This window comes from Medicago sativa, chromosome 3 (genome assembly GCF_051527215.1).
Source record: "Medicago sativa cultivar Bolivia chromosome 3, Bolivia_mono, whole genome shotgun sequence".
NCBI lineage: Eukaryota > Viridiplantae > Streptophyta > Magnoliopsida > Fabales > Fabaceae > Medicago > Medicago sativa.
The window spans coordinates 12,689,704-12,703,058 of record NC_140751.1 but is presented as its reverse complement, the minus strand read 5'-3'; the positions used below and the strand labels follow the sequence as shown (position 1 = coordinate 12,703,058).

Sequence of the window (13,355 nt, the reverse complement as noted above, 5' to 3'; positions counted from 1 at the left end):
TTGAAAGGTAAATATGAAGATGATGATGTATGAGTAAAAATAACATTTTCCCACAAAAAAAAAAGCATGCAAACACATCTAGAGTGAGTCACGTCCTCTTCACTTCAATCTTTGCCACGTACTTTCAAAGGTGGCACACAAACCAAATACTCTTCTTTGTCCCTTTGATTTCCCTTTCCCTCTCATGTATATGTCCAAACTCCAAACTAAGTTGAAGTTTGAAAATGAACCCTCATAGTCTTTTAGCTTCTGCAGCCATAAACATAGGACTAGCTTTCATAACACTATCACTTTTCTCCATTCTCAAGAAACAACCATCTCTTGCTTCCATCTATTATGCTCATCGTCTCTCACATCATCACTACATTCATTTTGACTCTTCCTACCATCGTTTTCTTCCTTCCATTTCTTGGATTTCTCGAGCTTACCATGTTACTGAAGATGATATACTTCATTCTCATGGTCTTGATGCTCTTGTTATCATTAGGCTCTTTAAATTTGGGTTAGTTAACTTTCACTTTCATTCTTCCAAATCTTAATAGCTACTAGCTAGCTTATTTCTTTGTTTTTATTTGTAGTTTAATTGATATAGAGTAGTTTTCGGTAGATAAGTTTATGTCATGTTTGGATAAATAACTTATAGAATTAGTGTTTATCTAATTGATATAGAGTAGTTTTCGGTAGATAAGTTTATGTCATGTTTGGATAAATAACTTATAGAATTAGTGTTTATCATAAGCTATTTCTTTAACCAAACGTAAACTAAAGTCAAAGAATTTTTGTATAAATTAAAGGTTTTGTCTAATACTCCACAAGTAAAATTGTCTTGCACCATGCAGAGTGTACCTCTTGCATGGTGCGAGACAGTTTTACTATAAGTGGTTGTGATAAGTGTGATTTGTCTGCTATGCATGTAAAATTGTCTTGCACTCAATTCGCAAGTCACACTTAAATTTGGTTTCCCCTAACCACACTTGTAACTAAATTTTGGTTACCGGTGTGACAAGTGTGTTTCTTATAATTAGATCAATAAGTCACATCATATCTTATCATATTTCATTTGAATAGTCACATCATATCTTATCATATCTCATTTGATTCATTTGATTCAATGGTGTGACTTATTATTAATTCAATTATAGAAACCAACTTGTGCATGATGCAAGGTAATTTATAGGTTGTTTTCCAAAACTAACTTGGATAGTTGATGGAAATAAAATGATAACAACTAATGAAATGTGACAAGGAGTTTTTATAAACTCTTCCAAATAGTCTCAACTCTCAAGTATTTGTGTCGTAGATAGACTCAAACAAGTCCTTAGTTTATTACATATTCCCTGTTTTTATTTGAGTTGTTTTTAGAAAGGTCTTTAAACTATAACAAGTTTATTTATAATTAGATCATATACTTATAATTAGGTTTTGGAATATGGTTGTACGCTATAACGGTTATTTGATTTCGAATAATAAAAAGTGCCAGCCACATTCCTCTCAAGGCCTCGGGCACAATTTTTCGAACCTGTTAAAAGTCACTATTTCGTTACTTACATTTTAGTCTTTTACTATATTTCAATTTCGGTTCTGAGTTACCTTATTTTGTTCATTTACTTTTTGTTTTCAATTTGTAGCATTAAGTTTTTTGCAGTGTGTTCTCTTGTTGGGCTAGCGGTACTTCTCCCTATCAATTATGATGGTGTCAAGGAAGATAAAGATAAGAGCTACTCTACTATGGATTCTTTTACTATATCCAATGTTAGAAGAGGTTCTACAAGGTCAAATTAATTTATTTTCCATATTTAATGTTACTTTCATGATTTAAAACAATAAAGTTTGTGACCGCAGTATGGTATGCAACATCAAGTTTTTATGTCTCTGCGACAGATATTTTGTATTGCGATGCAATTGTAACCAATTCTACAACTTTGATTTAAAACATAGGTTATTCTAGCTTTACACACATATATGGTTTTATGATTTTCTAGCAGGCTTTGGGTGCATTTTGCATGCTTGTGTTTTATATCTTTCTATGGGATGTACCTACTTTATAAGGTGAATTTTTTCAGTTACTTTCATAACTCTTTGCATTATTTACTTTTAGCTAAAAAAGACAAATGTTGGAATAGCCATTTTGCTCGGTGAATTCGTTATTCAAAAAAGTTAGTATTATAATTGCACTCATAAGACATTTCAATTCCAGGAATATGAAGATATTTCAATTCAAAGGATTCAACAACTGCAAAATTTAAAGCATAGACCTGACCGATATACAGTCATAGTTCGTGAAATTCCATTATGTATTGAACACAAGGCTCGCGACTGTTGTGTTGATCATTTTTTCTCTAAATACTATCCAAACACTTACTATTCCTATCAAATGGTGTACAACACTGAAAATCTTGATGAGTTGATGGTACGAAGCTGCAATGTGCATTATTACATCTACGATTCAGAATTGTCGCATACGATGCTTGATGAGAATTTGTTGTTATTTTTATTGTTCAAATCCAATCTAGTGTGGATCCTCTAATTTTTTTTTTACATGTAGAACCAGACAAAGTCTCTTGTAAGAAAAATAGAGGACTTGAGAGAGACTTCCATGACCAAGAAATGTAAGAATAAGTTGTCCCTCTTGGATTTTTCACAACAAAAGACTTCAAAAGTAGATTTGCTTGAAGAAAAGCTTCAAGCCCTTTGTCGCAAGATTCATCAGTTACAATGCAAAGACATCCTCAAGGAAAAGGTAACAGTTTATGTGTAATGGTTGTCTAACACTTTTACATAAGTAGAATTTCAAGCATAAACCACATTCATGCCTTTTTACTTAAGAGTTAAAATATGAAATCAAAGAATCATGACTTTTGTATTATATCTTAGGAGTTACCTGTCGCTTTTGTTACATTCAAGTCGCGTTCTGCTGCTGCAGTAGCAGCTCAGTTGCAGCAGCATTCACATCCACTTCTTTGGGTCACCGAACTTGCTCCAGAACCAAGGGATGTTTCCTGGAGGAATTTGAGATTATCATATAGAGTCCTTCCGCTTTGTAGACTCGGCGTTGTCATTGCAGCATCATTGCTTACAATTTTCTTTGCCATCCCTGTTACTGCAGTTCAAGGAATAGCCAAATATGAAAAACTGAAGAAATGGTTTCCTCCAGCTATGGCTGTGCAGTTGATGTGAGAATCTTACGCTAAATTCCTTTTGATTAAATGTCAAACTATTGGTTTATAAAGAAAAGATTATTTGTTTCCTTATCTTAAACTGACATGTTGCATGTTGTTCATTCTTTAGACCAGGATTAAGCTCTATTGTGACAGGATATCTTCCAAGTGTTGTACTCAAAGGATTTATATACGTTGTTCCATTTGCAATGTTTGCTATGGCTAAAGTAGCTGGATGTGTTGCAAGAAGTAAGGAGGAAATCAAAGCCTGCAACATGGTTTTCTACTTTCTAGTTGGAAACGTGTTCTTTGTGAGTGTGTTGTCAGGATCTCTCCTTGATACACTCGGAAAATTTATTAGCCGTCCTAAAAGTATTCCAAATGAACTTGCCACGGCTGTCTCCGCCCAAGTATGTTGTTTCCATTTCTGTCATTTCTGTCATTTGTCCAACTTGCATCATAATTTTGAACGATGTTGAAGCAGTTTTCATGAATAATTGAGGCGGAGTTCCAAGGATTGTTAGTATCCTCTTGGACATGTTTGGATTGGTTTATTTAAGTCTATCTACAACATCAGCCTTTGTGATACTGTTTGAGAGAGCTTATGGAAATAGCTTATGACAAATTCATAAGCCGTTTTCAGCTCATTTCCATAAGTTTATGACAGATTCGTGATAACTTATATAAATATAATTGAACTTTATTTTATCTTTCGTTATAAAAATAAATTAGTCATAAGCACTTAATTAGTATCTTTATCATAACATGACCTTAGTGAAATTACCTCTTATATTTGAATAGTCTGCTGATGAGTTTGATTTCTGCTATACATTTGTCTTCAGGCAGATTTCTTTGTGACATACATCTTGACAGATGGACTATCAGGATTTTCTTTGGAAGTTCTCCAACCTGGCTTACTTATTTGGGATGCTTTAATGTCTTGTACTCTTGGCCGTCAAAGAGAGAGGAATCCTTATCTTTATTCATTGCCTTACTTTAGAATCATCCCTTTTGTCTCTCTCTCAATACTAATTGGTTTAGTGTACGCAGTAGTTGCGCCTTTGTTGCTCCCATTTCTCATTGTTTACTTCTGTCTAGGCTATGTTGTCTATATCAACCAGGTATGCTTGTAAGCATCTTAAAACACTCATTTATTGTGTTGTTTTATAAAATAATCTAATGCACAGGAACACAAATAGACACAATTAGTTACATATACGGTGGGAATAGGCCAAATCGCCCGATAGTGGTCTATAGCCTAACCTAGTTAATGCCTGGTATGGCTCGTTCTCATTCTGTTTAGCAAAAAGATCAGGTTTAGGATTTTCCATAGCATTTTAAATTAAAAATGTCAGGCTTGGGATGGTAAAAAAGCCTATTACAGTGAAGTAATTTTTTAAATAAAACATTGTCGGACTTTGTAAAAGATCAGGCCAGACCTTAGAAATTGGTATATGATAAGTAATAGGTAAGATCGGGCCTAATGTTTTCAAAGTAGCCTAATCTCATGTCTTACAAAGCCAAGCTTAGCCTACCTCCACCCAGATATTCAATCTTAGGTGATTATGTACTTGTCTAAAATTGTTCACATTGAAAGATCAGCATTTACCTTTCACAATGAAGGTTGAAAATGAACATGGCCAGATCTTATGTTTGTCTTCTATGAATGTTGTCTTAAGCAGTACAAAACATGAATTTGCAGATTGAAGATATGTATGAAACTACATACGAAACATGCGGACAATATTGGCCATACATTCATCACTACATTCTCCTAGCAATCATTCTCATGCAAATTACCATGATTGGTCTGTTTGGACTCAAGTTAAAGCCAGCTGCTTCCATATCAACCATACCATTACTTTTGTTCACTCTGATGTTTAACGAGTACTGCAAGTTGCGTTTTCTCCCTTCCTTTCACCATCAGTCTCTCAAGGTACAGTTCACTCAATCTTTCATGAGTAAAAGGAATATATACTATATGGTATACGATAAGAATAAGTTCTTTCTGAATATGTTTTCTAAATTCATCTTATGTCGACATGAGTTATCATTTCTGTAGCAATTTGTTATACCTTACTGAATCTGTAATTTCCCGGTTAGGATGCGGCTGAAAATGATGAACTTGATGAAAAGTGTGGTCAGTTGGAGTTCCATTATAAGAATGCAGGCAATGCCTATTATCCATCAGGTCTGCAACCAGTGAGTTTCACAGCATCAGAGTCAAGCTCAACACCATTAGTATCTTCATGATCTTCACTTTTGTAACTTTTTCATTGATTCTTAAAAAATAATGATAATTGAAGTATAGAATGAAATAAAATGTGTCAGAAGCCAAGAATTATTCAGTGTTGTAACTGCGTAGTACGGAAAACAGCAGTTTGTATAAATTCTACCACACAATAATGCGAGAGCCACTGTTTGACAGCATTTTGAACTAAATTGCACATGGTGGAACACTAGCGATTTGGTCAAATTTTGCACTATAGCCACTATTTAATGACACTGGAATTATTCCCATAGAACTTCACTCTTGCTTGATCTGACTTTTGTCCTTGAACAGATCAGCCATGCTGTCTTTTTACATAAAGGATACCAGTTTACTTCCAAATCATGCAATTACAGGGTTACAAGAAAATCCTTTATGTCAAAACTAGAATTATTTTCTTGCTAGATTCATGAAGTGTTTGAACGCACATGAAATAGTCACAATTTTACACAAGCAAAGATTTCAGAAAGCATACACCACTTGATACAGGCAAATACAAACCAAAAACATTAAATTCAAAGGGGAAACCATGCTCATTATTACACTTGGTTACTAGGATGTCAATGATCTGCAATTCAAAGTATCTATAGGCCTTTTCCTAAAGCCTAACTAGCCACCCCTTTCTCCTATGAATAGGCATAGCAAGAAACACTTCCCTCCAATGAGGATCCATAAACTTTTCACAAGCTTTCATATAAATGTCATCTGTAACATCTTCAATCTTGTCAAGAGCAGTCACACACTCAGTAATTGAAGAACTGGCATTTATACTCCTGGACTTAAACCTCTCCTTTTCAGCTAAAATAAAAGCTAATTCTGCCTCAGATGCTTGAGTCCATGCTACTAGTGCATTTATCAATGCATTTTTCGAATATTCTTTTTCATCTGAACTATCTTCAACTGTATTCAGTGAATCTGTGTTATCATCTGAACTATCTCCATCTATTTGTGTTGATTCTTGTGAAGATGAATAATGAAATACTCCAGCTGCAATATTTCTGATTTCATATAACTTATAATGGTTATATCCTTTCATTTAAAATTAAGCAGCATTTTTTTATGTAAATAGCTAAAGTGTATATAGCTGGTCAATACTTCATATTGACCACTAAATCAAATCATAACCCCAGACAAGAAATATTGACCATTTAAACAAAACCATATCATTTAGCTGAAGTTTTCCACTTGGTTTCTGAATCTCACCTAAATTTAGTCCGTTGCAACCTATGAAGCACTAACACAAACATCGTCATGTCGACACCTATAAGATTTTGAGAAATTGACATAATTCAATGTGATCGTATATGTCAGTAACACGTGTCAGACATTCGGACAAGTCTTTGATTAGAAGTGTTGGAGCTTCAGAGGTTGCAAATTCTAATAGTAAAGAGAATTCATGATAAATAATTCTCAATTTATACATCTTTTTCTTTAACACTAAAACTATTAGCTTTTCTTTAACACTAAAATTATTAGCTATGGTAGAGTGAAAGGAAAAGATGACCACCATTTATGAACACATTTTCAAACCTGTTAATAAGCAGAGGAACGCCCATCGCTAATAATAAATAAGCAGTTTTTCAATATACTCTTTACGTTTAGAATTGGACATCTAGAGCGCCGCGCAACTCGATAACGGATGATACAACAACTATAGAATATGCGCTCGAATACCATGATTACCATCTAAGAATTTAAAATTCGGTTCAGCTAAATTCCTACAAAACCGTCTTGTAACGTAACAAATGAGTAAATACCTAACTTAATCTTTTCTTTTTGGTATTAGTCCTCCGGATTAACAGGGGAAAGAGGCTCTTGTAATTCGAAGTTCGGACAGAAGCTAAGTAAAATCAGGCCAAAAATTGTTCAACCCAGGAATCGAACTCAGGTTCTCCTGAACAATCTGTCCTTAGTGGAGTTCATTAACCACTTGATTGTAAATATTGTAAAACGTTACTCAGGAATTGAACTCATGTTTGAACCCATCATGACCTTCAAATCATTAACCCTCAACAGCACTCAAACCAGTTGAGCTACCCAACCCCTGTATCATGTATCAAATTGTGTATCTGACATTATTCATTCAATAATTTGGGAACTAGATTGATGAGATCCTATAATTTCAAGCATAAAATCAAATATTTACGACATAAAAATATCTAAGATTGATGGTATGGTAAATGAAAGAAAAGAAAACGTTGAATTTAGAGGAGAACCTGTTGTTGTTACTCATCCTTGATGCGTGGCGTGGGAGACCATGCCCTTGCTCGCGCTGTGAGATTTGGGGATATTGATCTTCTTGCACCGCCGCGAAAAGCACCACGGATTTCGTAATGTACTCTACATGCGATTATTTATAAACAAATATTTTATTTTTAAATGACCTTTTTGACAAAAAATTTAAATAACTTTTATTTATCAGATATATTAATTATTTAATTAATCTGAAAAACTATTCTTTTTTGAGTGAATCATCAACTTCGTCCCTAAATTTGCATGAATCGGTCAAATTCGTCTCCTAATTTAACGAAATATCAAAATAGTCCCTAAATTTATAAAATGTCAATCAATTAGTCTCTCTGCCCAATTGGAGTGTTACAGGTGTTGACTTGGCTGTTAACCTCACACATGTCAGATGCCACATAAGCAGGGACTAATTTGACTGATCGTGACCAAAATTTTCAAGGATGAAATTGATTGATTTGCAGAAAATGTTCTTTCCTCCCCCCAACGACTCTGTCTTTCTTCCCCAACGGCTCTTTCTTCCCCAAATATATAAAATTGGAACCCTAATTTTACAATCTTTAATCTACACTCCAAAATTTCTTCTAATAATTAGTCGTAATGTTCTTCCCCAATTCAAAAACTCCAAACCCTAATTTTTTTATTGAATCCAAAAACCAGAATCCCCAAAATTTTTTGATGGAATTGATGCTGGTCATGGAAGAAAGACAAGATTGATAGAGAAGGTTTAGTCCATGATTAATACTAAGGAAAGTGGAAATGATAAGGTTTGGAGGGCATGGTTGATGGTTAAAGTTGATTGTATAGGAAGTGAACTTAGGCTGATTAAGTTTTTGATAGTCATAATTTGCTTGTTGTCAAAATCTGTAGGATGGAAGGCAATATTACGCTAATCCTGCATCACGGGGGTCGTTTAGAGCGAGATGAGTATCAGAGACTGCAATATGTTCATGGTGAATTCTGTGTTTGGGGAAAAATGGACGCTGAAGAGTTATGTTTGTGGAACATTGCAGAGACTACTTCAAGGATCAAATTGATTTATGTTTATATAATTCAAGGACTTATTTGATGATTTTTTAATACAATGCAAGGATCGATTTGATAGTTAGACGAATAATTCAGGGACTAAGATGATGGTAAAATTATTATAGAAAGGCTACATTTCATTTATCTTCAACCTCTTTTCATTACAACTTTACACACATCTAGAACAATACAGTAACATGTTAAAAAAACTCAAACTAGCAAATTATGACTATCAAAAACTTAATCAGTCTAAGCTCACTTCCTATACAATCAACTTTGTGCAACAACCTTGCCCTCCAAACTTCATCATTGCCACTTTCCTTAGAATTAACCATGGACTGAACCTTCTTCATCAATCTTTTTTTCTTCCATGATCAGCACCAATTCCATAAAAAAAAATTGGGGATTCTGGTTTTTGGATTCAATCAAAAAAATTAGGGTTTGAAGTTTTTTGAATTGGGGAAGAACGTTACCACTAATTATTAGAAGAAATTTTGGAGATTTTGTAGTGTAGATTAAAGATTGTAAAATTAGGGTTCCAATTAAGTATGCGGTTATTCGGTTGATTTTAAAAATAAAATTCAAACCAAACCAAACCAACCCAATGCGGTTTGGATTGAATCGGTTGATGCGGTTTATTTAGACAATAATTTTTTTTTGTTTCCAACATTAAAATTAAATTAAATAGCTAAAACGCAAGATATTTTCAGCAATGTTTTCAATTTCATCCAACATTACAATTTTCTTTTTATCCAACAATGTTCCCAACTACGTAGACCAACTTCAAACGCGGACAAAAAGTAATTCTATTTTGTAAGAAATACAAAAGACTAAAAAAATTATCATTCTCTAAGAGTTCAAGTAGTACATATACATTTTTGAAAGAAAAGGCAAAGAAGAAACTTAACAAGAGAAATAATATGTTTAGGGATGTCAATGGGTATCCATGGGTACGGGTAGTATGATATCCGTCCCCGCCCCATTGGATAAATATGGTACACGTGCCCGTCCCCATACGCGTGCGGGTATCCCTATACGGGTAATCTACTGGTATTTTGATAACCACGGATATCAGCGGGTACCCATGGATTTTTGATCTTTTTTGTACATGTTTTAGTATGTTGGATGGTGAGGGAAGTCCATAAAAGACATCCTTTAAGGAATAGAATACCACCTAATATATACTTTTTTTCTTCTCTTTATTCCGACGGTAATTCCAATTTGATTTTGTCATCATCGGCTAACTACTACTAACATGTACTTACAATCCAATACAACATACAATAATTTCTACATTTGCCACTCTAAACATAATCGCAGCTGCATCAATTAATTCTAACAAAAATGCTGCAGACATTGCTTCCTAAATTTCATCGGTAAAACTAAAAAGATGATTAAAGTCATTAGTTGTATACACTGGCTAAAATAGAAAGCCCTAAATTAGTTTATTCCTCTAAAATTAGAAGCCCTAAATTCTAAAATCATAAACAACTAATCATGCTAAGAAGAAGAAGAAGAAAAAAAGAGATGAAGGAGAAGATTAAAACCTGGCCACAAAAATAGAGAGAGGAAAAGAAATGTTTGAAAGAATTTTGAGAGAAAGAACAGAGAAAGAATTTTGAGCGCCGTACACATAACCTAGGGTTTTTTTTTTAGACACTAAATTCTTGTATATATACACATGGGTATTTTAGTGATTTACTTAATTTATTAACGGATACGGATACCCGCGAGCACGAGTATCATCAAATCCGTGTTCGTGTCCATAAAATAACGGGTAGTTAAATACCCGTTTATTATACCTGCGGGTACCCGTTTAGCTACCCGCCCCGTGCCCATGACGGATTTTACCCGCGGATACCCGCGGGCACGGATTTTTTTGCCACCCCTAGTTTCCATTGAGTTTCAATGAGTATTGGTTCAAGTGATATATATTTAATTAGTGTTTTTCTTATATTGCGGTTTGGTTTGGTTTGGTTCAGTTTGTAAAATCAAAACCGTAACCCGTACCAAACCATGCGGTTGAGTAAAAAATTGATCTGAATACATCCAAACCAAATGTGATTTTTTGCGATTTCGGTTTGGATTGGTTCAGTTTGCGGTTTTTCTATTGGATTGGTTCGGTTTTGAACACCTCTACCTGAAGTATTCAAATCTGAGAGATAGAGGGGAGCATTTACACTTTGTTTTAAATTGTTGTTGTTGTTGAACTAGACATTTATCTGTGGTATTGGCTGATAGTACTCAACTGTGAATCTCTTTTTTCAAGCAATTACGTCAAGAATGAAATTTTGTCCTAAAGTTATCGGTTCTTTACTTACTTCAGTAGAGTGTTAAGCACAATATTTCGGTGTTTTTTGCTACTGAACTAAGAAATACATGTAAAATAAAGATAAAGACAAAAAGATAAAAGGATAAAAATGTGTAAATAGATTAAGTTTAATTTATTGTGTTTAATGCAATGTACAAGATGAATATGTATAGGCAAAACTTTTCATACATGCCAAACGACATCGCCTGCATGTTTGGCTTTGCTCGAGTAGTGCAGAAATTTTTCCTTGTTGAAGGAGTATGTGGCTCCCCACGTTCAGTTGATAGCTTCCCATTTCGTAGCATGATTCATTGACATAGTCAAATGTGTGCAGACTCTCTTGAAATGTGTTGTAAATTCGAACAAATAATCGCACCAATAAAACTTAGATGTGTGGAGCAAATGAAGTAGTAATCAATGAGTAAAGTAGTCTCAAGCAACAACAACATTAAACAGAACTAAATCTAAGTGTGAAGCAATACCACAAGTATATTCAAAACAACAAAGATAAGAAAGGAGATAAAGAAAACAACACATGAATATTGTTTACCGAGTTTAGTCCAAAAAGACGTACTCTGAGGGAGAGAGAGGCTCTCTGATCCACTATGATAAGAGTGATTCAAAGAGGTTACAATAAATTAGCTTAAAAACTCACGAAAAACAAATCCTAATTTCGACCTATTTTTCAAGTCACCCGCACTCATAATTGAATCCTAAAAGAAAACACTAAATGAAACTTTTTGATCCTTCCAAAAATGAAATCTCACTATCCAAGGTGTTTACAAATGTTTCCCAACCCAAGAGAACCTCTCAGCAAAGACACTCAACCATAAAGTTACCTCCTTTGATTTTTCATGTTTCTCTCTCTTAAAGCCTCTCAAAAACATGAAGAACGAAACCTTATATAGAGTCCAGATCTCAAGAAATCATGCCCTGATTTTCAATTTGTACACAGTATAACTGAACGTTATCCACTAAACCGTGCCCTGATTTTTACAAATCGTGGCCCGATATTTGTCGAACCAAAACTTCCAAAACATGAAAACCTACCAAAAATGAAACTTAAACACAATCTGGTGCTATTAGGATTATACAATCCGAAAATATTTAGACAGGTTCGATTGTATCCAAAATTTCTTAAACTAGTTGGACGGTGGCGTTTCACAAAGGTTTGGATGATTTGTGGTGTGTTTAATGCATTTTTGGTCGGTTGGACCATAGAAAACGTTTCCTTTAACTGTAGTTATGGTTTAGGATTGATTTAAGGCTATAAATAGGCTTGCATCTTCAACAAATTCATTCATTCTTCACTTCCCATCTTTTCTTACTTTTTCTTAAAAAAAGAATAGTTTTAGGGGTGTTTATTGTAACGCCCTCCTTTTTATTTAATTATTTTTATTAAGTTAGAGTCTATTTATGTGATTTATTTATTTATATGAGGTGTTAGTATTTTATTATGTGGCATTATTCTATTATTTATTAGAATATGAGAATTATTAGAGTAAGTAGATTTGGAGGTAGTTTTGAGATTAGATGTCTTTTTATGATTTTGTCGATTTATTTTGATGAGTGATATTTTGTTATGTTATATGTTGGTATTTACTAGAATAATATATATATATATATATATATATATATATATATTTTATTTGTTAGAGATATATTTCTTATTTGATATAGAAATATATTTGTTATTTGTTAGAGATATATTTGTTATTTGGTATAGAAATATATTTGTTATTTGTTAGAGATATATTTGTTATTTGATGTAGAAATATATTTGTTATTTGTTAGAGATATATTTGTTATTTGGTGTAGAAATATATTTGTTATTTGTGAGAGATATATTTAATTTAGAAATAAATAAGATTATGAGGATTATTAGTGTGAGTTGAATTGGGGGTTAGAATAGAAAGAAGAATAAGTTGTTGGGCCTAAATAGATTTGGGAAGAATATTTTAGTATATTATAAATAGAGAAGCTTAGGTTAGAAAGAGTTTACCTTAAACCGCTTTTTGGAAAAGAGGAGAACAAGAAAGAAGAGAAGAGAGAAGAGAAGAGAAGAGGAGAAGACCTTAGGAAAGAAGAACGCTGCTGCTGATTCAGGAATTAATCTAAGGTGAGGGTGAGACTATCTTGCATTAATATTAAGTTGTTAAATCATTAGATTACATCTAACAAGTTGGGGAGAGTTTGTGAGAATTTGAGAATTAGGTTTTTGAGAGAGATTTGATGATTTAGATGATGAAAACTTGTTTATTTGATGTAGAAATTGTGTACAGACCTTAGATAATCCATAGGATGATTATTGGAAGTAGTTTTGAGGTTAACACCATGAGATTAGGTG

General features: G+C 33.6%; 2 protein-coding genes across 5 annotated transcripts; one reads left to right on the top strand and one right to left on the bottom strand.

Moving 5' to 3' along the window:
- Positions 1–133: 133 nt before the first annotated feature.
- Positions 134–5,588, top strand: LOC146935821 (Early-responsive to dehydration stress protein (ERD4)). Of its 4 annotated transcripts, none has more exons than XM_085750904.1 (10): positions 135–502; positions 1,629–1,772; positions 1,986–2,049; positions 2,198–2,410; positions 2,552–2,740; positions 2,875–3,173; positions 3,289–3,568; positions 4,001–4,279; positions 4,861–5,094; positions 5,262–5,588. In XM_085750904.1, exons 1-10 carry the CDS (start codon positions 225–227, stop codon positions 5,409–5,411), a joined length of 2,130 nt encoding a protein of 709 aa, XP_085607030.1. In that variant the 5' UTR covers positions 135–224; the 3' UTR covers positions 5,412–5,588. The 4 variants fall into 4 exon arrangements, with proteins under 4 accessions (XP_085607032.1, XP_085607030.1, XP_085607029.1 ...); XM_085750903.1 differs by having other exon boundaries at positions 136–502; positions 2,546–2,740; XM_085750905.1 differs by having other exon boundaries at positions 394–502; positions 1,646–1,772; positions 2,546–2,740.
- A 211-nt stretch (positions 5,589–5,799) lies between these two features.
- Positions 5,800–7,777, bottom strand: LOC146935820 (uncharacterized). Its single transcript, XM_085750908.1, has 2 exons — positions 7,644–7,777; positions 5,800–6,425 (listed from the first exon to the last, which is right to left on the bottom strand). The coding sequence occupies exons 1-2, from the start codon at positions 7,658–7,660 to the stop codon at positions 6,026–6,028; spliced, it is 417 nt and encodes a 138-aa protein (XP_085607034.1). The 5' UTR covers positions 7,661–7,777; the 3' UTR covers positions 5,800–6,025.
- Positions 7,778–13,355: the final 5,578 nt, after the last annotated feature.

Excerpts from the sequence above, each read along its gene's own strand:
- LOC146935821 (XM_085750903.1), top strand. The coding sequence starts at position 225 with ATGAACCCTCATAGTCTTTTAGCTTCTGCAGCCATAAACATAGGACTA. Across the intron at positions 2,050-2,197 it reads GGATGTACCTACTTTATAAG|GAATATGAAGATATTTCAAT; the intron begins GTGAATTTTTTC and ends TTTCAATTCCAG. Across the intron at positions 2,411-2,545 it reads AAAATCTTGATGAGTTGATG|AACCAGACAAAGTCTCTTGT; the intron begins GTACGAAGCTGC and ends TTTTACATGTAG.